The 22872-nt window shown below is 45.6% G+C and overlaps 1 protein-coding gene and 1 non-coding gene across 3 annotated transcripts in view; both read left to right on the top strand.

Moving 5' to 3' along the window:
* The window catches only part of SCAPER (S-phase cyclin A associated protein in the ER), a 251036-nt gene that overhangs the window by 155515 nt on the left and 72649 nt on the right, over positions 1-22872 (top strand). For both annotated transcript variants that reach the window (XM_060259908.1, XM_060259909.1), the window contains 2 exons: positions 1400-1515; positions 19350-19473. In XM_060259908.1, the coding sequence (XP_060115891.1) occupies positions 1400-1515; positions 19350-19473 (240 nt within the window). The remainder of the gene's footprint in view (positions 1-1399; positions 1516-19349; positions 19474-22872) is intronic.
* TRNAG-GCC (transfer RNA glycine (anticodon GCC)) lies at positions 18848-18918 on the top strand. The gene has a single exon. It is a non-coding gene; the product is annotated as a tRNA-Gly (tRNA).

Here is a 22872-nt window from a genome sequence, read left to right as displayed (position 1 = left end):
TCGGGGATCTAGTTTAATTCTGCCTATACAATCACACGTGAACAATAAAATAAACAAAGGGAGCTTAAGTGTCTCGTGTGCCCCTATGTAGGTAGACGCTAAGGCCGTTCCTCGTAAATTGCTCTCCCGTTTTTTTGCGTTGTAGAGATAGGTTTTTGAAATGTTCGTTGGTTATCGTTCAGGGTTTAGATTCCCCTCGCCCACCTGCACAGTGATATCTCTGGGAGGATGAATGCATCATCTCCAGTGGATCCCAGAGGCCACGGAAGCCCTGCGAAATCTCTCCCAATTCTGCAGGGCCTGCAAAACCGAACTTTTTTGACAGGCCTACAAGAACTAACATGGGAGAAGGCTTCCACTGTTGTGTCACTAAACAGCATCGTCTGTAAGACTGCTAATAGAGTAACAAAGGAACAGAGAACTGAGATATGAAGGAAAACCGCCTTTGTTATGAAACCTTTTTATAGCGGCTAATAATGTAGTTTTAAATTGTTTAGATTTTTTTTTATTCTTTTATGGATGTAATCTGACTTGTTTTTGCTATGATGGCTAGCCGCCCAGAGTCCGCTCACGGAGTGGGCGGCATATAAATCTAAAGTAAATAAATAAAGGTTGAGATACATGCCTGGGCATGAACGTTAAAGTACTGTGTAGTTCACAGCCTGCAGAAAACTTCTGAATTGGAGGGCAATTGGTGTATTTCAAATCTGATTTTTGCCCCAAGAACATATTCTGGCCTTTTGGCTTTTCAACCAGTGGCACGTAAGCTGTTGCTTTGTGGAGATATCAGGGCTGTGCGCATAAATCTCCTAAATTGAGAGCCAGTTTGGTGTAGTGGTTAAGTGCGTGGACTTTTATCTGGGAAAACCAGGTTTGATTCCCCATTCCACCACTTGCAACTGCTGGAATGACCTTGGGTCAGCCATAGTTCTGGCAGAGGTTGTCCTTGAAAGGGCAGCTGCTGTGAGGGCCCTCTCAGCCCCACCCACCTCACAGGTTGTCTGTTGTGTGGAAGGAATAAGAGATTTTACGCCACTCTGAGTCTCTGATTCAGAGAGAAGGGCAGGGTATAAATCTGCAGTTCTTCTTCTAAATAAATAGGCAGACAGAGTAAACAGGGTGGGGGACGCCTTCATGCTAGTGACCTTATCTCAAAAGAGCTTCCACAGTTATAACCTTATTTTCTGTGCAATTTTGAGATATACACTAAAAAGTTTGTTTGGACCTATTATTTCGACATTGTTTTGAAGGTATAATGTTCTTACATCCAGGTCTAATTATCAAGAGAGGAACAGCACTGAACATCAGCTTTTGTGAAATCTGATCAACCTTTGCTTGATTTTTCAGTGAGCTATTTTGGCTAATTAATTTTGTCTTTTTTTTAAAAAAAAAAATCCAGAATGCTGCAGATCAGGTGGCGTTCCACGCTGCGGGGGGATTTACGGCCCTGGAGCAGATCCTTCAAGCGGCGATCACTTCCACCAACCTGAACGCCATTTCACGAATTCCTCTGAAGTAAGTGAGCAGTGCTTGGCTTGCCATTTTTGAGCGGTCAGTAAATTATGGCATCTGTGGTTCAGACTATTTTTCTGGCTCTCTTTCTGCCTGACCTTGCTGTTTCGCGCCAGGCAGCTGACGAATAGGTTTATAGCATAATTTTATGGATGTGCCCACTGTTGAAATCTTATATGGGATTTGACTGTCGAGCAAGTTTTGAAAAGTTTGTTTGAGGGAAGTGTCCGTTTCAGGACTGTAAGGGAAAACTTATCTATCAGGCGTGCAGTGCAGTTGTCCTGTCCCAAGCACTGTTTGGTGCAGTGCGGACTCTTATCTGGGAGAACTGGGTTTGATTCCCCACACCTCCACTTGCAGCTGCTGGAATGGCCTTGGGTCAGCTATAGCTCTCTTATCTGGGAGAACTGGGTTTGATTCCCCACTCCTCCACTTGCAGCTGCTGGAATGGCCTTGGGTCAGCTATAGCTCTCTTATCTGGGAGAACCGGGTTTGATTCCCCACTCCTCCACTTGCACCTGCTGGAATGGCCTTGGGTCAGCTATAGCTCTCTTATCTGGGAGAACTGGGTTTGATTCCCCACTCCTCCACTTGCACCTGCTGGAATGGCCTTGGGTCAGCTATAGCTCTGGTAGGAGTTGTCCTTGAAAGGGCAGCTTCCGGGAGAGCTCTCTCAGCCCCACCTACCTCACAGGGTGTCTGTTGTGGGAGGGAGGAAGGTAAAGGAGATTGTGAGCCGCTCTGAGACTGCAATTCGGAGTGGAGGGTGGGAGATAAATCCAATATCTTCTTCCTTTTATACTGTTCGTATTGGGGAGGGGATCAGTATTCCGGCCATACGTGGATGTGCATTTGTGCTGAAGTTTTTCTCTGCTCCGTTAAAAGCAGTGGATGTAGATGGCGAGAGTATTCAGAGGCAGGTAGTCCCAAATGCAAGCTTGATGACAAAAGCAGGGAATGGAGGTGTTGCAAAGTGGTAAACCCACTGAAGGGGAAACACCAACTAGAAGCCATTTATCTGGGAGAACCGGGTTTGATTCCCCACTCCTCCACTTACAGCTGCTAGAATAATGGCCTTGGGTCAGCCATAGCTCTGATAGGAGTTGTCCTTGAAACGGCAGCTTCTGGGAGAGCTCTCTCAGCCCCACCCACCTCACAGGGTGTCTGTTGTGGGGGGAGAAGACTAAGGAGATTGTAAGCTGCTCTGAGTCTCTGATTCAGAGAGGAGGGTGGGGTATAAATCTGCAGTCGTCGTTGTCTTCTTCGTGAAAACTCTACTGAGAAGCTGACAACTGAACCGATCAGGATATCCAGTGGCAAAGAGTTCCAAATACAAGTTTGCTAACAGAAGCAGGGAATGGAGACGTTACAGCTAGATGAACCCACTGAAGGGTAACCAGCGATCGGAAGCTATTTAGCAGTAATATTTTATGAAACCTCTGCTGGGAAACTGACGAGTGATCCAGCCAGCCCACAAGCTGGGTGGGACAACTGCGTCTCTGAACATGGCATCAAGCGAAGGAATGGAAATGTAGCTATTTCTTTATAACTGCCCAGACTTTGAAATCCTGCTGCCAAAGCCAAGAGTCTATGGCCCATATTCAAACCACTGCAAAATGGAACAGAGCTATTTGCTGCGCTTTTCTCACCGCATCCCTCTCTGTATCCAGAACAGCGTGGAATACTGTATAGGCTGGCACAGTGGGTATGGAAAATCAACAGAAAAGTCCCTCTCCGCCACTTTTACACGAGCGGTTGGTCTGTGTGCAAGGGGAGGTTTGTGCTCTCTTCCCGCTGACAGATAAGACGCAAGTTGCAAGCGTGCCTGAGTAATTTTGCTGTCACCAACGAGACTGCAAGAGACCTCTAATTCTTTCTCGGGATCAAAAGAAATGCAAATACTCTGATACATTAGAGCGTTCAGAGTATAGAGAGAGAGAGACTGCGGCGAGGGGGAGGCGGAGAGTCAGAACGGAATACAAGACAAACGAGGAAGTTCCTAATGAATGCCGAAATTCCTTCCAAATTGTGTGAATGGAGCCCTTTGTGAGAGTCGCTACATTTCTCTGATGCCTTTGGCAACAATTCCACTTACAGGTTTAGGACAAGAATTCAGTTAATCATAGCTAAATTTTGGCAGAGGCTTATTTTGCAGCTTCAAAAAAATAAGCTAATCAGGGGTTAATCTAAATAAGAAGGCTCCTGTGTATCTCCAGTAGTCAGCTGCACAACAGTATCCAGGTGAGCACGGAAAACAAAATAGAAATCTGTTTCATTACACAAGCTCGTGCATGATTTAACTGTGGTTTCCTTCAACATAGGGCCTCTGACTATAGTTGTCTGTATTAACTGGGGAAAACAAGGGTTATTTCCACTGTTACAGTGCAGGCTTCAGTTTGAACAGCAACAACAAACCCCTTTCTCCATTGCAGTTGTTATAGATTCATTCCGTTTGTTATGGATTCATTCAGTGCAAGTCACTGAATGTAGGAAAGCGTGCAGCTTGTCCGAATCATGAAAGCGGGAAACTCAGATCACCCATGGAACAGGCAGGGCGTTTCTAACTGCCTGGGGCAGTGATGCTCTGTATTCTTGTGTTTTGGGGGGGGGGGCACAGTGGAAGGGCTTCTAGCCCCACTGGTGGACCTCCTGATGACACTTGGTTTTTTTGCCACTGTGTGACACAGAGTGTTGGACTGGAGGGGCCACTGGCCTGATCCAACATGGCTTCTCTTATGTTCTTATGTGACACAGAGTGTTGGACTGGAGGGGCCACTGGCCTGATCCAACAGGGCTTCTCTTATGTTCTTATGTGACACAGAGTGTTGGACTGGAGGGGCCACTGGCCTGATCCAACAGGGCTTCTCTTATGTTCTTATGTGACACAGAGTGTTGGACTGGAGGGGCCACTGGCCTGATCCAACATGGCTTCTCTTATGTTCTTATGTGACACAGAGTGTTGGACTGGAGGGGCCACTGGCCTGATCCAACAGGGCTTCTCTTATGTTCTTATGTGACACAGAGTGTTGGACTGGAGGGGCCACTGGCCTGATCCAACAGGGCTTCTCTTATGTTCTTATGTGACACAGAGTGTTGGACTGGAGGGGCCACTGGCCTGATCCAACATGGCTTCTCTTATGTTCTTATGTGACACAGAGTGTTGGACTGGAGGGGCCACTGGCCTGATCCAACAGGGCTTCTCTTATGTTCTTATGTGACACAGAGTGTTGGACTGGAGGGGCCACTGGCCTGATCCAACATGGCTTCTCTTATGTTCTTATGTGACACAGAGTGTTGGACTGGATGGGCCACTGGCCTGATCCAACATGGCTTCTCTTAAGTTCTTATGTGACACAGAGTGTTGGACTGGAGGGGCCACTGGCCTGATCCAACATGGCTTCTCTTATGTTCTTATGTGACACAGAGTGTTGGACTGGATAGGCCGTTGGCCTGATCCAACATGGCTTCTCTTATGTTCTTATGTGACACAGAGTGTTGGACTGGATGGGCCACTGGCCTGATCCAACATGGCTTCTCTTATGTTCTTATGTGACACAGAGTGTTGGACTGGATGGGCCATTGGCCTGATCCAAAATGGCTTCTCTTATGTTCTTATGTGACACAGAGTGTTGGACTGGAGGGGCCACTGGCCTGATCCAACATGGCTTCTCTTATGTTCTTATGTGACACAGAGTGTTGGACTGGATAGGCCGTTGGCCTGATCCAACATGGCTTCTCTTATGTTCTTATGTGATACAGAGTGTTGGACTGGATGGGCCATTGGCTTGATCCAACCTGGCTTCTCTTATGTTCTTATGTGACACAGAGTGTTGGACTGGATGGGCCATTGGCCTGATCCAACATGGCTTCTCTTAAGTTCTTATGTGACACAGAGTGTTCGACTGGAGGGGCCATTGGCCTGATCCAACATGGCTTCTCTTATGTTCTTATGTGACACAGAGTGTTGGACTGGAGGGGCCATTGGCCTGATCCAACATGGCTTCTCTTATGTGACACAGAGTGTTGGACTGGATGGGCCATTGGCCTGATCCAACATGGCTTCTCTTATGTTCTTATGTGACACAGAGTGTTGGACTGGAGGGGCCATTGGCCTGATCCAACATGGCTTCTCTTATCTTCTTATGTGACACAGAGTGTTGGACTGGATGGGCCATTGGCCTGATCCAACATGGCTTCTCTTATGTGACACAGAGTGTTAGACTGGATGGGCCATTGGCCTGATCCAACATGGCTTCTCTTATGGCTTCCCGAGTATGCAGAATAATTTTATAAAACAAAAGAAAAAGGTCCCTTCCTTCAAAGCATTCTGATAAAAACTCAGCATGCTCCAGGAGACAAAGAATGTTACTGTTATTTATTTCATTTATATCCCTAGTGGGGACCCAACGTGGCTTACCAAATTCTCCTTTTCTCCATTTTATCCTCACAACAACAATTCTGTGTGGTAGGTTAGGCTGAGAGGATATTTGAACTGTCTATGGCAGAGAGGATATTTGAACCTGGTTCTCCCCGATCTAACCACTACACCACACTGGCTCTCGCCCTTAGCGGAGACTGAAGGCTGAAGTAGACGATAACAAGTCCATGAGGGTCCCCCCACCATTTTGAGGGTATGGAAGTCCCAGTGGGAACTCCTTTCCAACAGTGCCATGGAGGGGCCCAATTTGGAATGAGAAGAGGAGTGGTTATTGCCTTCCGCCCACACTGTTTTCCTGGGCACTATAACGACCCTGCTGCCATTTCAACCTGGGAAAATGGCACAGAGGGGGAGTAGGAAGCCCCTCTTCCCCCTGTGCTGTGGTCCCACTCCAATTCAGGCCCCCACAGCATTCTTAAAAGAAGTTTCCACCCAGAACTCCACACCTCAAAAATGGTAGAGAGTCCCCACGGCGGACTCATCCAACCTCATCAACATTACATTCTTATAGGTCCGTTGGTCAGTTGTTGCAGAGATCGTCTGCTTCGTTGGAGATCCTTTCTTTAAAAAATCAGAAGTATTCTGAAAATCTGTGACAGGAAGAAGCGGGCTAGTGCCAGACATCTACTCCATGCAGTTATATAAACTCGAGAGTAAGTGCTTGTCTGCCAAATACCACAGAACTGGCAGATTTATAAACCTCTTTTAGGCAAGTTGCCTTAGTCTCGAGCCATAGTCGAGGCCGCTTCGGAGGAACTTTTTGAATGTAAATTACTTTTGGCATTCTGAGAAAACTGGATAGAGATATTATGCAATTCACACAAAAGATTAAGAACGCAATTGTATATATTGTAGACATGCATCCATCAGGAGAAAGCGCTGGTTATATGAGAGTGACATTTGGGTGGTGAAGAGGCTTGAAATATTACTGAGGTGTCATGGCAAAGGCCCAAGGAAGTCGTTTCCAGGTTGCTGCTTGCATCGTGTGAATTCCATACACACACACACACACACCCCCGGTGCCCTCTGGAAATGAATGAGGGCAGGACTTCAGCAGTTTTGTATTGGACCTAAGCACAGCTGCGAGATTTCAGCCTGAAGGGAATACCGGGCAAAGAAACTTCAGAAGGCGGAGAGCCAAGAATCAGAAATGGTTCCAGTTCCAGCAGCTAGGTTCCGGGTGTTTCACCTTCAGGCTATAAAACCCTACACGGTTTTCAGCCGTAAAGCCCTACACAGCGATCAGCCATCTGCTTGGCATGCAGAGCATCTGCTTGGCACCCAGAAGGTCCCAGGTTCAACTCCCGACATCTCCATTTTAAAGGCTCCGGTAGGAGGTGACGTGAAAAACCTCTGCCCAGAGGCCATCGAAAGCCACTGCCCGTTTTAGTAGACAGTCCTAACCTTGATGAACCCGTGGTCTTATTCATGTGACTTTATCGTATTGTGATATTATTTTTATACTGAAATGTTGCAAATAAATAGATAAGTGGGAGAACACAGGGTTGTAACCCCTACCCCCCGAAGGAACTGTGGCCTCCCCTGAAGGAACTGGTGCCGGCTTTTCAGGTGTATTTAGAAGGATAGACTCAACACCGGAGCAGTTTCTCTTTTTGCTGCCCCACAAATAGGAAAAGCCACATTGTCTGAAATGTTCTAGGCCAGGGGTGGCCAACGGTAGCTCTCCAGGTGTTTTTTGCCTACAACTCCCATCAGCCCCAGCCATTGGCCATGCTGGCTGAGGCTGATGGGAGTTGTAGGCAAAAAAAAAATCTGGAGAGCTACCGTTGGTCACCCCTGTTGTAGGCCCATCTTTGACCAGTACAAACTGCAGGATTTTGAAGAAGAAGAAGACTGTACATTTATACTCTGCCCTTCTCTCTGAATCAGAGTTTCAGAGCGGCTTACAATCTCCTTTATCTTCTTCCCCCACAACAGACACCCTGTGAGGTGTGGGTGGGGCTGAGAGAGCTCTCCCAGAAGCTGCCCTTTCAAGGACAACTCTGCGAGAGCTATGGCTGACCCAAGGCCATTGCAGCAGCTGCAAGTGGAGGAGTGGGGAATCAAACCCGGTTCTCCCAGATAAGAGTCCACACACTTGACCACTACACCAAACTGGCTCTCTCAAATATTTGGATACAAATAGTAATGCAGAAGATTTTGAAGACTAACATACAATTGAAGCCAGCATCCTTTTTGCTAGGACTAATGGAACAATCAGTTGGAAAGAAGCTGTGGAACTTTATTTTTATATATGAACACAGCAGCAGGCATATTGTAAGCACAGGAGTGGAAGTGTCCGACAATACCTACAATAGAAGGATGGTTGGAGAAGCTATTGGATCTTGCAGCAGTGACTAAACTCATTGTGTTGGTTATGGAAAAGACAATTTGTTTATTACAGACTGGAAACCTCTTATCGACATTTTGTGGGGAAAAGATAATAATTATTTGTGTTTTTTATGATTAAGATACAGAAAAAGAGAGTTCTTTATTCTTATATAGCAAGGTAAAACTTTGTAATCAAACTTATATTTGTTGTAGAGTAAATTGGAAGTCTGGATGTTTTTTTTCTCTTTCTTTGAGGTTTTTCTCTTTTTTTTACTCTTGCTTTCCCCCCTTTTTACTCTTCGTTTCTATAAAAAATGTGCCTCTTCTCCAATGCATGTTTCTGATCTTTAAAACATTCAGTACTACCCCCATCCCAGGCATAAAAATACAGGGCCAGTTCAGAAGCCTGTTTTCATAATCTAGTCCTCATTCCCGCAGTTATCGTGTAAAGGTTTAAATTGAAAAGCTGAATGCATGTGTGTTTTCTGAACATACTCGTTTAAAGAGGAAAAGTTCAGATTTCATGCCCTGTGGTTTTTTGGAAGACAAGCAGAGACTTGCCAGTTTGAGCGCAGGGAAATGATGAGATTCGGTGACTAGAGTTTGCCATCTCCCAGATCCTCTTTTGGGGAAATTTGTCCTTTAAATAGAGAATCAAATCTTGGTTTAGTAAATGATGCTGTTATTCCGTATTGTGTTTTAGTGAGAAACAACATTAAATGCTGCATGATTTTTACTCGGCACATCCCCTGCTGAATTTACCTGCAGAATCCTAAACAAATTGCCCATTTGACAGTTTCTGTACATAAACAAGGACATTAACCACTAATAAAAACATCTCCTTGGAGCTGTGTTAAGCAATATTGTTTATTGTTGGATGGGAACTGAGGAGATTGCATAGACTGTTATCCATATCTCTGTCCCTGAACTCCTGATAGTGTGTGGCAGGTCAGAATTTTCGTTCCACATCAGCAAAAGAAAAAGTTTTCTTGTAACGAAAGATTGGATTGGGTGCATCTGATGTTTTGAGCTTGCCGGTGTTATTAGATCAGCGAGAGTTGCATTTATTAACGAAGGCTGAGGATTTCCCACTGCCAATTAAGACATTTGGAAGAGATTCACTTGATGGACACGGCTTTGTAGAACAGTTTTTAAACATTTAATGAACCATATGGTATCGTGCTATTGTGGCACAGAGGGTGAAACACTTACTTGGGGATCTCTGCAGGGTATCAACGAAGCTCGCGTGTCAGAACATGTGCCTGAGCATGACAAGGATCCCTTTGTGGCACCCAGGACCATTTCACATGTTACACAACACCCATAGCCGATTGTGGATCCTTAGCCTGGGAAGTGTACAAAGCACGTGCTTTCCAAATGTTTGGTAGGATATCTGTATGAGATTGTGATTTAGCTCGGGATTATGTGAGATAGGATGTGTGTGTGTTTTAAATTAGTTGCCTTTTGCTGATTAGGTGGTTATGCAGATGTCCAAGATGGGATGTCCAAGGTCACTCAGTAAGGTTGATGGTTTAGCAGGGATTTGAAACTGCATATCCCCCCCAGTCTAACTTAGACCCTGACTGGCTTTTAATTGGCTGTTTTTATTGCTAATGCTTGTACTGATATCGGTTGTACAGGTTTTGTTTTTGCCATTATCATTTTTTTTTTACTGTTGAGACCGTGAGCTGCTTTGAGCAAGTCTAGAGAGGCAACGTACAGCTTTTCCAAATAAAAGAATAAATTCACCGCTGCCACTGATGAGATTTTTAACATTCCCCCCCCCCCCTTTCAATGGGCAGATATCTGGCCATATCACCAAATATCTTTGAAAGTCACCCCACAAACACACACACGTTTCAAAATATGTTTGCCCCATAGCTATCAGCTGGAAATCTGGTCTGGTTACATACTGGGAACATGAACTTCTAATACCTTACAAACTAGTGATGTGGTGCTCAGGATCCTAACCAGTGTGTGTCCGTGTGTGTGTGTGTGTGTGTGTGTGTGCGCATCAGTCCATGTGTGTGCCCTACCCTAATCTGCCATTTTACTGTTTCTGTCTCTCTGGCAGATTAGGGTGGTTTAACTATGGAAATATTTCAGTTTGCAGTAGTTTTTAATCACTTCATCACCGCGGATATTTCATATTTCATTGCAAGACCAAGAATATAATCAACCTTCGTATAAATCATAGAGATTTTTATGTGCCATAGTTTAAGTTACAGCCGCCTTCAAATTTTAAAAAGCCATAAATTAGGCAATAAAGTATGAGATTAAGAAATCTGAGGTCTCAGAGGGAGAGGATCTAGAGTGTGTGGTATATTTGTACAGATGTGTGTGTCCTAACTTTTGATCTTCAGGCCGTAGTAATGACAATTCATACCTTTTTCTCGGCATTTGCACTCTTTTGCAGGATGCATTCTGAACAGGTGAATGTAATATGCCTGAGTGGAAGGCGTCTTCTAAGGAGAGGGGAGGAGAGGAGAGGGGAGAACGGCGGGGTTGGCTGTTTTAGTTTTCATTTTAGCTGGGAATGTTTTAACTATTATTGTAAGCCGCTTTGAACCAAGAGGAAAGGTGGGATATAATGTTTTAATTAATAAATAGAGTCCATGGGGTTGGGTCCACCAGAGCATTTGGGGAGGGATGGTGGCTCAGTGGTAGAGCATCTGCTTGGTAAGCAGCAGGTCCCAGGTTCAATCCCCAGCATCTCCAACTAAAAAGGGTCCAGGCAAATAGGTGTGAAAAACCTCAGCTTGAGACCCTGGAGAGCTACTGCCAGTCTAAGTAGACAAGACTGACTTTGATGGACCCAGGGTTTGATTCAGTATAAGGCAGCTTCGTATGTTCGTATTTGGACAGAAGGATTCCCCTCTTGCTCCTCCCCCACAGCCCAAAATGCTCCCCCCCAAATGCTGTACCCCCTGGGGTGACTCATTCCACTGCGGGGGGGGGGGGGGGTTCATATGTTGCAATGGAGGTTCATCTGTTGAAATCGATAGAAATAACAGACGTAAAGGAAGCCACAGTATCACTAAAAATACCAGATATCCTCTGTTTGCAGTCACGTACTAATAGTGGCATCTCGGGTACATCTGTAACCAGTGTCTTTCCCGCCCCTGAGGGTCCAGGTTTTGGTGGTGTGGTATCTGTAAGAGTGTTTCCAGAAACATTTTTTTCCAACATGTGGCTGCGTATTCGGTGGGGGATACTAGGCATACAAAACACCATGTGCGATAGCACATTAAATGCAAATGCCAGTTCCCCCCCACAAAGGTGGTAACCCTATCTCTTACCATCCAGTGAAATAGGTCACATAATTTTTTTTTCTTTTTCAGCTTCCAAATAGTTTATTGGAACCAAGACTTACGAAAAATAAGCAGGGCTTTATTAGGATTTGCTACAGTTAAATACAAAAACCATGCATCGGAAGCAGACAGATTGGAACACAAGGACCTGCATACCATCCAGCAGGGCTCCAAAGCTGATTTAGAACAACTGCGGTCATCCGACAATCACAGTGTGTTCAAAAATTATAATAACCCGCTTGTGTTCTCAACGCGTCCGTTGACGTTTAATATTTGCGGAAGGGTGGAAAGTAAGAAATGCTGCGTTTGAAAACAAATTGAGAATAGACGTGTACAGACGGAGTGTTTTTAGGCGAAAAGTTGTGCTTAATGTTCGAGGCTTTGTGCAGAAATGGTGGCAGATGACAGCTGCTGTCGCCTTAATAAGATTAAAATAAAGAAATTAGTTGTGCCGACTTCAATCTGCCGTTTAACACCGTAAACCACCTGGGGCCTGCCTTGCTACTGACACTTCCAATTCCCAAATTACAGCAATTGTTTAACCGGATCTGAACGACGAACACTTCGAAATGCGTTCTGAGTATCGGAGTCTGTCGTTAACAAGCTTATTGTACTCTTCCGCCTGGTTTTTAAATCCATTCCGTAGTGTAGTGAAAAATCAGCGGCACCTCTTTCCCTAGGCTTTCTCTCTGGCTCCCACTTCAGATATACAATTTACGTCGGAAACTCTGAAGTGCAGCTCGTCATTTCTTTATAGTGGATGCAACAATAGAACTCTAAACACCCTTTTGTAAGTTTTTCCAGCCCAGAGTATCGTGAACGAAGATTCTGCCTAACGAATCCTGGGATTACAGAGGCGAAATTCTCACAAAGCATGACAGAATAACCACATATTTGGAAGGCCAGGACATCCTTTCATCCTGACAAATTTAGATATGAGTCTGAAGTTGGGAGCTTCAGGGAAAGAAGCTGGGAAGTGCGCCAAGGTAGCCACTCGGGTCTTCTTGGCTTGTTATGGCATAGCTGGTTTGTAAGCTGCCATTTGCTAACCGCTGTTTTCAATAAGTTGAACATCAGTTCAGAATGCGGCAGCGCGAGTCCTGACAAGAACACCACGGATGGCGCATATTCTACCTGTGCTGCGCCAGCTATGCTGGTTCCCAGTTGAGTACCGGGTCAGATTCACGGTTTTGGTTATCACCTTTAACGCCTTGAGCGGTTTGGGACCGATGTATCTACGGGACCGCCTCCACTATGTCCCTGGAAGGGCGTGGCGCTCCAGGAGTCGAAATCTGCTGGTGATTCCTGGCCCGAAAGAGGTCCGGCTGTCCTCAACAAGGGCCAGCGATTTGTCAGTCCTGGCCCCAACATGGTGCAACGCTCTGCCAGAAGACATCAGGGCCCTGCGGGATCTTTTACAGTTTCGCAGGGCCTGTAAGGCAGAGGTGTTCCGCCAAGCCCTTTGCATGAGGACAGCGACGGTTGCCATGCTGGCTCCTTTTCCTCTCCACCCCCTCTTGGGGGGGATCCCCCCACCCCTGATGTGATCCAATAACTGAATAAGAGCACTTTAAAGACGCCATCAGGGTTTGTAATTTTTAATGTAATTGATTACATATACGTGTGTGTATATACATACACACACACACATAATAATTATAATTATAATTTTTAATTTATATCCCGCCCTCCCCACCGAAGCAGGCTCAGGGCGGCTCACATAGCATAAAATACAACGTTTCAATAGTACAATAATAAAACCCCCAAATTACATAACAGTTGTGTTCCTCGATTAAATATACACTTACATTAAAATCATCAATTAGACTAACAATCTAAAACCACAATTTAATTTGGTGTTACAATCTTAATATAACACAGTTATTCATGGCGACGGTACAGGAATTTCACATTAAAAAGCCAACTGGAAGGGAACGGTCTTGCAGGCCCGGCGGAACTGGTCAAGGTTCCACGAGGCCCGTATCTCTTCTGGTAACTGGTTCCACACACACACATACATACATACACACACACACACACACACACACACACACATATATATACAGACACATATACACATATGGGGAGGGACAGTGGCTCAGTGGTAGAGCCTCTGCTTGGTAAGCAGAAGGTCCCAGGTTCAATCCCCGGCATCTCCAAAAAAGGGTCCAGGCAAATAGGTGTGAAAAGCCTCAGCTTGAGACCCTGGAGAGCCGCTGCCAGTCTGAGAAGACAATACTGACTTTGATGGACCAAAGGTCTGATTCAGTATAAGGCAGCTTCATAGGTTCATATGTACATATATATACATACATACATATATATATATACACATGTGTGTGTGTGTGTATGTGTATATATATACATATATATATATATGTATATATATATGTATGTATATTAATGTTCAGGGCATATTTCTAGGATGGAAAACCACCGCCTTCCCAAGATTGCCCTGTATGGCGAACTCTCCACCGGCCATCGAAATAGAGGGGCACCAAAGAAGAGGTACAAGGACTCCTTGAAGAAATCCCTTGGCACCTGTCGCATCAACCATCACCAGTGGTCTGACCTAGCCTCAGATCGCAAAGCATGGAGGCACACCATCCACCAGGCTGTCTCTTCCTTTGAGAACGCACGCATAGCTGGTCTTGAGGACAAAAGGAGATCGAGGAAGAATCGCACTGCTACAGCACCAACCGCAAATCAGACTTTTCCCTGCAGCCACTGTGGCCGGACCTGCCTGTCCCGCATTGGTCTTGTCAGCCACCAGCGAGCCTGCAGCAGACGTGGACTACTGCACCCTTCTTAAATCTTTGTTCGCGAAGCCAAGCCGAGAGATATTAATGTTACTGATTTTACTGAGCCTGGTGCTGGCCAGGATAGGGCGAGTCATCAAATATAATAAATAATAATAATATCTTCCTATGTACCCTGACCTCTATGACCTCTGCTATCTCAATCTTGGAAGTAAGCAAAGGTTGTCTTGGTTAGTTTTTGGGAGACCACCAAGGTTAGTTAGGGAGACCACCAAGGAACTCCAGGATCTCTACACAGAAGCAGGCAAATGGCGAACCACCTCTGAACACTCCTCGCCTTGAGAAACCAGCAAGGGGTTGCCATAAATCAGCTGCGACTGGATAGCTCATTGCACCACCACCTTCCCATGTATCATTTTGGCCTTTTAAAGTGGAATTGCAAGAGTTCTCTCCCCAGCCCTGCACCCCAAGAACTAAGGACTGCCAAAAAAAAAACAATAGACGAAATAGTTAACAATATAAAATGTATTCCGCTTGACTGCTGTCGAGCACTGTCATTCAGGGGGACAAAATAGGTGCCTCTGTGTTTTGAGTAGCTCTGTTTCCACACTGCTGCAGAGGAAGTGTTAATGGGTCTCTGAAGGTAACGACAGCGGAAGGAGCTAGTCCCTCATGTGTATAAACAAAATTGTTTATGGGCCTGTTCTGTTCTGGGCAATCATTCAGGTGCATTGGTCTTTCCTCCCACCCCCCAAAACACCCTTCATTCTCTTATCACACCTTGCTTCCTCCAAGCTTGTTCAAAAATGCAGCCATCCCTTCATAAACTGGTCCCAGCTGAGTGGTATTGATTTAGACAGGAGAACAGGTTTCTTGTCTCCTTCTCCCCGAAGGTTTTGTTGCTCCACTGACCACAGTTTGACTTTTCTCCTAACACTAGAAATCTTGGGAAAGATATTTAAATGTGACCAGCCAAATCTGTAGAGTTTCAGTTGTGGCACGAAAAGGCATGATAAAAAAAAGAAGATATTGTATTTATATCCCGCCCTATACTCTGAATCTTAGAGTCTCAGAGTGGTTACAGTCTCCTTTACCTTCCCCCACCCCCCACAACAGACACCCTGTGAGGTATGTGGGGCTTAGAGAGCTTTTGCAGCAGCTGCCCTTTCAAGAAGAAGAAGATGATATTGGATTTATATCCTGCCCTCCACTCCGAAGAGTCTCAGAGCGGCTCACAATCTCCTTTACCTTCTTCCCCCACAACAGACACCCTGTGAGGTGGGTGGGGCTGAGAGGGCTCTCACAGCAGCTGCCCTTTCAAGGACAACCTCTGCCAGAGCTACGGCTGACCCAAGGCCATTCCATCAGGTGCAAGTGGAGGAGTGGGGAATCAAACAAGAACAACTCCTATGAGAGCTATGGCTGATCCAAGGCCATTCCAGCAGCTGCAAGTGGAGGAGTGGGGAATCAAACCCAGTTCTCCAAGATAAGAGTCCATGCACTTAATCACTACGGCAGACTGGTTCTCAAAAATAATTAAAAAGAATTCTGATCCTGTGTCCTTCAGTTGGGTGTACAGATCCACGTGTGTGCTTGGTCTCGCAATGCTCACGTGTAATGAAGTTAACTTGCAAAAAATTGCTGCTTCCAGAGGTACCTAGTGCATAAATTTTAGCAGCAGAAGTAACAAGCAGCCTTGTACTGTTACTGCGACATGTTACAGAGACAGCCAGATAAGTTGGAAATCAGCACATTATACTATGGTTCTGTTTTGCTTAATGATACTTCTGCTTTTAAGTGAAAGGTTGAAGGATAGGTCTATCAGTGACTACCAGCCATGGTGTCTGAAGGAAACCTCCGTGTGCGGAGGGACTAAACCTCTGAATCCCAGAGCCTGGAGGCAACATCAGGGGAACGTCTCAGCCTCTGCCCTGCCGTTGACCCTCCAGAGGAATTGGCTGGCTACTGTGTGAGACAGGATACTGGTCTGATCCAGCGGGGCCCTTCTGATGTTCTTATGAAGGCCTCAGCCTTTATGCCCTGTTGTTGGACTATTAGAGTAACTGGTTGGCCGCTGTGTGAGATGGGATGCTGGACTAGATGGACCACTGGTCTGATCCAGCAGGGCTCTTCTGATGTTCTTCTGAAGGCCTCGGCCTCTATGCCCTGTTGTTGGACTATTAGAGTAACTGGTTGGCCGCTGTGTGAGATGGGATGCTGGACTAGATGGACCACTGGTCTGATCCAGCGGGGCTCTTCTGATGTTCTTATGATGGCCTCAGCCTTTATGCCCTGTTGTTGGACTATTAGAGTAACTGGTTGGCCGCTGTGTGAGATGGGATGCTGGACTAGATGGACCACTGGTCTGATCCAGCAGGGCTCTTCTGATGTTCTTATGAAGGCCTCGGCCTCTATGCCCTGTTGTTGGACTATTAGAGTAACTGGTTGGCCGCTGTGTGAGACGGGATGCTGGACTAGATGGACCACAACTAGTTGGATCCAGCAGAGGGTTCTTCTTAAATTCTTATGTCTCTGGCAACCAAGGTCAAGATAATCCATACTAGAGTGTTCCCTGTTAATAGGTATGGGTGTGAAAGCTGAACAATGCAGAAAGCTGGCAGGAAGAGAGTGGATTCCTTCGAAAAGTGGTTTGGAGGAGAGTGTCGCAGATACAGTGGGCCGCCAAAAAAACCCCAAAGGTTTCTAGATCAAATCAAACCGGAACTCTCCCAAGAAGTTAAAATGGCTGAACTGAGGCGATCGTATTTTGGTCACGCCACGAGAAGACGAGACTCGGTGGAAAAGTCGGTTGTGATAGGAAAAGCGGAAGGCAGCAGCAGAAGAGGAAGACCAAACAGGAGATGGGTTGACTTAAGGAATCAAGACGGATGGACTGATTCAATCCAGGAAACCATGACCTTTAGTTTGCAGGACCTGAGCAAGACTGTCTACGACAGGATGCTTTTGAGAATGTTGATTCGTTGGGTCGCCGTGAGTGAGAAGCAATTTGACAACACTTCACACACACAAACTCGCACAAACTCTGCTTTAATAATAATAATAATAATAATAAGAAGAAGATATTGGATTTATATCCTGCCCTCCACTCCGAAGAGTCTCAGAGCGGCTCACAACCTCCTTTCCCTTCCTCCCCCACAACAGACACCCTGTGAGGTAGATGAAGATATTGGATTTATATCCCTCCCTCCACTCCGAAGAGTCTCAGAGCGGCTCACAATCTCCTTTCCCTTCCTCCCCCACAACAGACACCCTGTGAGGTAGGTGAAGATATTGGATTTATATCCCGCCCTCCATTCCGAAGAGTCTCAGAGCGGCTCACAATCTCCTTTCCCTTCCTCCCCCACAACAGACACCCTGTGAGGTAGGTGAAGATATTGGATTTATATCCCGCCCTCCACTCCGAAGAGTCTCAGAGCGGCTCACAATCTCCTTTCCCTTCCTCCCCCACAACAGGCACCCTGTGAGGTAGGTGAAGATATTGGATTTATATCCTGCCCTCCACTCCGAAGAGTCTCAGAGCGGCTCACAATCTCCTTTCCCTTCCTCCCCCACAACAGACACCCTGTGAGGTAGGTGAAGATATTGGATTTATATCCTGCCCTCCACTCCGAAGAGTCTCAGAGCGGCTCACAATCTCCTTTCCCTTCCTCCCCCACAACAGACACCCTGTGAGGTAGGTGAAGATATTGGATTTATATCCCGCTCTCCACTCCGAAGAGTCTCAGAGCGGCTCACAATCTCCTTTCCCTTCCTCCCCCGCAACAGACACCCTGTGAGGAGGGTGGGGCTGGAGAGGGCTCTCACAGCAGCTGCCCTTTCAAGGACAACCTCTGCCAGAGCTATGGCTGACCCAAGGCCATTCCAGCAGGTGCAAGTGGAGGAGTGGGGAATCAAACCCGGTTCTCCTAGATAAGAGTCCGCATACTTAACCACTACACCAAACTGGCTCTCCACTACACCAAACTGGCTCTCGAGTGGTTTGCTTCTTGATTTATGTGGTTAAGGCCGTTTTATCCCACATTTTGCAATGGTTGATGACATTAGCTTAATAGCATTTCCAATTAAAACCAAAATAAAATAACAAAACCCAAATCTCTCCCCACCACCACCACCACCATTTTTTACATGGGGAGATAGTGGGATGGAGGGGAGTTGCATCAACTTCTGCAGAACAGCCCAAGTCGCCATCAGCTCTGCTTATCATGGCCATCTCGTTTGTCTGCCCCGAGTCTTGTCCACAGGTATAGACTGGGCCTGTAGAAGGGCTGTCGAAGGAAGAAGATTTTGGATGTGGCACTCCATCCGCTGGGAGAGCTTCCTGAGCCCCTTCACCCAAATATTGCAAAGTCTGAGTTTTTAATCTGCTACTTTAAGGGATATTTTAAAGTGGCATTTTAATTTTTTTTTTTTAATTCTAGGGGATAACCTGCCTTTAACCTGTACATGAATGTCAAATTACTAACAAAATTGAGGAGGGACCATGGCTCAGTGGTAGAGCATTTGCTTGCCATGCAGAAGGTCCCAGGTTCAATCCCCGGCATCTCCAGTTAAAAGGAGCAGGCAGGAGGTGATGGGAAAGACCTCTGGAGAGCCGCTACTAGTCAACATAGATAATTCTGACCTTGTTAAAACAAGGGTCTGATTCAATACAAGGCAGCTTCATACGTATGTATGTTACTCTGTATAATTCTAGAGACTTTTAGTTGGCACCAATGTTTCCTCCAAGCTGCAGAGTCTTGTGAGCAAAAATTCTACTTTGTGAGCTGCTGACATTAAAGTTGTGAGCTACTGGCATTAAAATTGTGAGCGACTGCATAAATTATTGTTCTCTGGGGGGGGTCATCCTTCCTGAGCTAAGGCAAAAATGTGTGAGCTGGAGGCTAAAAATCTGTGAGCTAGCTCACGCTAACTCAGCTTAAAGGGAACACTGGTTGGCGCATGTTTAAAAAAATAACCGTTTATTTTTTTTCTTCCCAGGTCACTCTGCGGCACTCTGAACGCATACCACCTGGCCTGCAGCAACTGCGCAGAAAACTGCACCTACGTTTTGTTCAGTAACAGGATTACCATTTTGACGGATCTGTTGATGCATCAGTTGACAGTACGTAAAGTTTCAACGTTCAGTTTCCTAGTTTGTGGGTGCTGGTTGTGTGTATAATGCTTGCTGTGGCTGAACTACTTACCGCCATGTCCTCCCATTAAAAAAAAAAAGATAAAGAAGGATTGAAATTTATTTTCAAGTCCCATGTCCAGAAGATGGACGTTAAGATACTTGGATATAAACCAACAAATAACTTGAGTCAGCTTCGTGTGGGGGTGAATGCGTCATCCAAGGCATGGGGGAGTCTCTGGGTCAAACTGCAGCCTATTGAATGACCTCGGCCTAATCACTCACCTAGCGTAACCCACCTTGTAGGTTCAGAGGGTAATTTTGCTAATCAGCAGCAGAAAAGCTAGATTCGCATCCAGCACCACCGTAGAGACTAAAGATTTTCGGGGTATAAGTTTTTGAGAGTCAGCACGCCCATCGGATACCTTTGTCGTTATCTAACAACAGGGAGCTTTGACTCTCAAAGATGTATCCCCCAAAAAAATCTTGTTGGTCTCAAAGGTGCTACGGGCCTTGAACCTGTCTGCCGCAGTCCTCAATAGGTTTACTCTGAATCTTAGTCAAGTCTCTTCGGTGAGACTTACTCTCAGGAAAGTGTTATTAGTATGAGACCGTTAAAGACCGACAAGACAGACAGACAGTACCATTTTTGGCATAGTAAAAAATTTAAAACGACGTTTGAAAATCGATACTTAAGACTAAGATCACACACGAAAGTTAAATACGTATGATTAAAACAGAAACATTCTGAAAAGGACAACTAGAATGATTGAAGGGTTGGAACACTTTCCCTATGAAGAAACGTTAAAACGCTTGGGGCTCTTTAGCTTGGAGAAACGTTGACTTGCAGGGTGACATGATAGAGGTTTACAAGATTATACATGGGATAGAGAAGGAAGAGAAAGAAGTACTTTTCTCCCTTTCTCACAATACGAGAACTCGGGGACATGCAATGAAATTGATGAGCAGTCAGGTTAGAACTGATAAAAGGAAGTACTTCTTCACCCAAAGGGTGATTAACAAGTGGAATTCACTGCCACAGGAGGCGATGGCGGCTACAAGCATAGCCAGCTTCAAGAGGGGATTGGATAAACATATGGAGCAGAGGTCCATCAGTGGCTATTAGCCACAGCGTATTGTTGGAACTCTCTGTCTGGGGCAGTGATGCTCTGTATTGTTGGTGCTTGTGGGGGGGCACAGTGGGAGGGCTTCTAGTCCCACTTGTGGACCACCTGATGGCACTTGGGGGGTTTTTGTGGCCGCTTTGTGACACAGAGTGTTGGACTGGATGGGCCATTGGCCTGATCCAACATGGCTTCTCTTATGTTCTTATGTGACACAGAGTGTTGGACTGGATGGGCCATTGGCCTGATCCAACATGGCTTCTCTTATGTTCTTAAACATCAGTTTTGTGACAGAACATGATTGGATTTAATTTTCAGAATATCCTCTAAAATTTTTGCGACTTCTTTAGTGATTTCCACTACCAAATCATTCAATAGGAACTGACAAAATTGATTACCTTGACTGACAAGATTTTGAGAATACCAGCTTTCTAGTGTCAAAGCTTCCTTCATCATCATTAGGGTTTGTAGAATCTTTCGGGCTCAAGTGCCGTGTTCTACTGGAGAAAGTTTTTCTTCCAGACGTTTTGTTCTCAGCTGCGGAGAACATCCTCAGTGGCGTTGCAGCCGGAGCAGGTGCTCTGACCTTCTTGGCTGCTGCACAACAGCCAAGAAGATCAGAGCGCCTGCTCCGGCTGCAACGCCACTGAGGATGTTCTCCGCAGCTGAAAACGAAACGTCTGGAAGAAAAACTTTCTCCAGTAGAACACGGCACTTGAGCCCGAAAGATTCTACAAACCCTAATGATGATGCCAGCCGTGAAAACCTGAAATCTTTGATAACTTCCTTCATCACATTCCAAAGCTCTGACTCAAAAGCTCACACCCCAAAAGTCTTGTTCAAAGTGCTACTAAGACTCGAATCTTGCTCTTCTTTTGCAGACCAGCACGGCTACTCAACCTGAAACTAGCAGTTCTTTATTCTGGGTATATCCGCTTTCATGAACTAGGGGCTCTGATGAACAGAGGCTGTAGTTCATAAAAGCTTAAAGGTAAAGCTAGTCCCCTGTGCAAGCACCAGTCGTTTCCGACTCTGGGGTGACGTTGCTTTCACGTTTTCACGGCAAACTTTTTATGGGGTGGTTTGCCATTGCCTTCCCCGGTCATCTACACTTTCCCCCCAGCAAGCTACCGACCTTGGAAAGATGAAAGGCTGAATCAACCTGGAGCCAGCTACCTTAACCAGCTTCCGCTGGGATCCAACTCAGGTCATGAGCAGAGGGCTCTGACTGCAGTACTGCAGCTTTACCACTCTTCGCCACGGGGCACATTCATAAAAGCTTACAGGAGAATAAAAACATGTACATCTAAGGTGGTGTAAAGCTCTGGTTTGGTTTTACTGCAAGAGGATGCGGCTTTCAATCATCTGTTTGTTTATTCACTTCATTTGTATCCCACTTTCCTCTTGGGTTGGGACCCAAAGCATCCATGACAATGTGGGGATTCGAATCCGGGTGTCCCAGATCTGAGTCCAGCTCGTCAACCACTGTACCACACTAGCTCTCTAGCCATTCCGTGGAGGGATTGGTTTCCAGAATTTAAAGACAGCATGGGGGGAGGGGGCGGGGGGGGAGATTGACCAACTCTGGTAGGATGAAAGGATATAATAGGAGAAGAGTTTAGTTCTAAAAATTGAGGTTCTCTCCTGCCCTCTTTCAGATGGCGGCAGGCAGACCCAGATTTTAACAAACTGGTATCTCATCATAACACGTCGTTTGAAATTTGGCATTACCCGTCTTGTCTCCTAATTCAGACTTGTTTTCATTCCAACAATGTATACCGTCTTAAAAATATAGCGTCTTAACAGGTTTTCAAGTCAGGTTTTGTTTTTTGTTTTTTAAAAAAAAAGACATTTAATGGCAAAACTTTTTACTTTCATTTAATTTCTGATGTCATTAAATATTTCATTAGAGGCTCATTTTTAATTCATAGTGGACCTGCTCATCATGAGATATTTAGTCGGGAATTGCTACTTATAAATTGTGTGTGTATATTTTCATGAGCCAAGCGGTTTGTTAATTGAAAAGTTATGTATGTGCCTTAAATAATTCACACGGCGCTGTTGGAATCAACAAGGCATAGGATGGCTGACGAATACCAAAGAAAAGAAAAGAAGTGTTCCAAAAGATTGCTGCATACACAAAGGGAACTGGGATGCCGCTTGTAAATTCTGCTTGTGTAGCTGTTTCCTGCCCCTTATGTTTTGATCAGATCTTTCTCTGAGAAAAGCTGAGAGATGCTCCATCTTAAAGCCACAATGTGGGGCA

This window comes from Heteronotia binoei, chromosome 19, assembly GCF_032191835.1.
Source record: "Heteronotia binoei isolate CCM8104 ecotype False Entrance Well chromosome 19, APGP_CSIRO_Hbin_v1, whole genome shotgun sequence".
NCBI classification, from domain to species: domain Eukaryota; kingdom Metazoa; phylum Chordata; class Lepidosauria; order Squamata; family Gekkonidae; genus Heteronotia; species Heteronotia binoei.
This window is presented reverse-complemented; position numbering and strand designations above follow the sequence as displayed.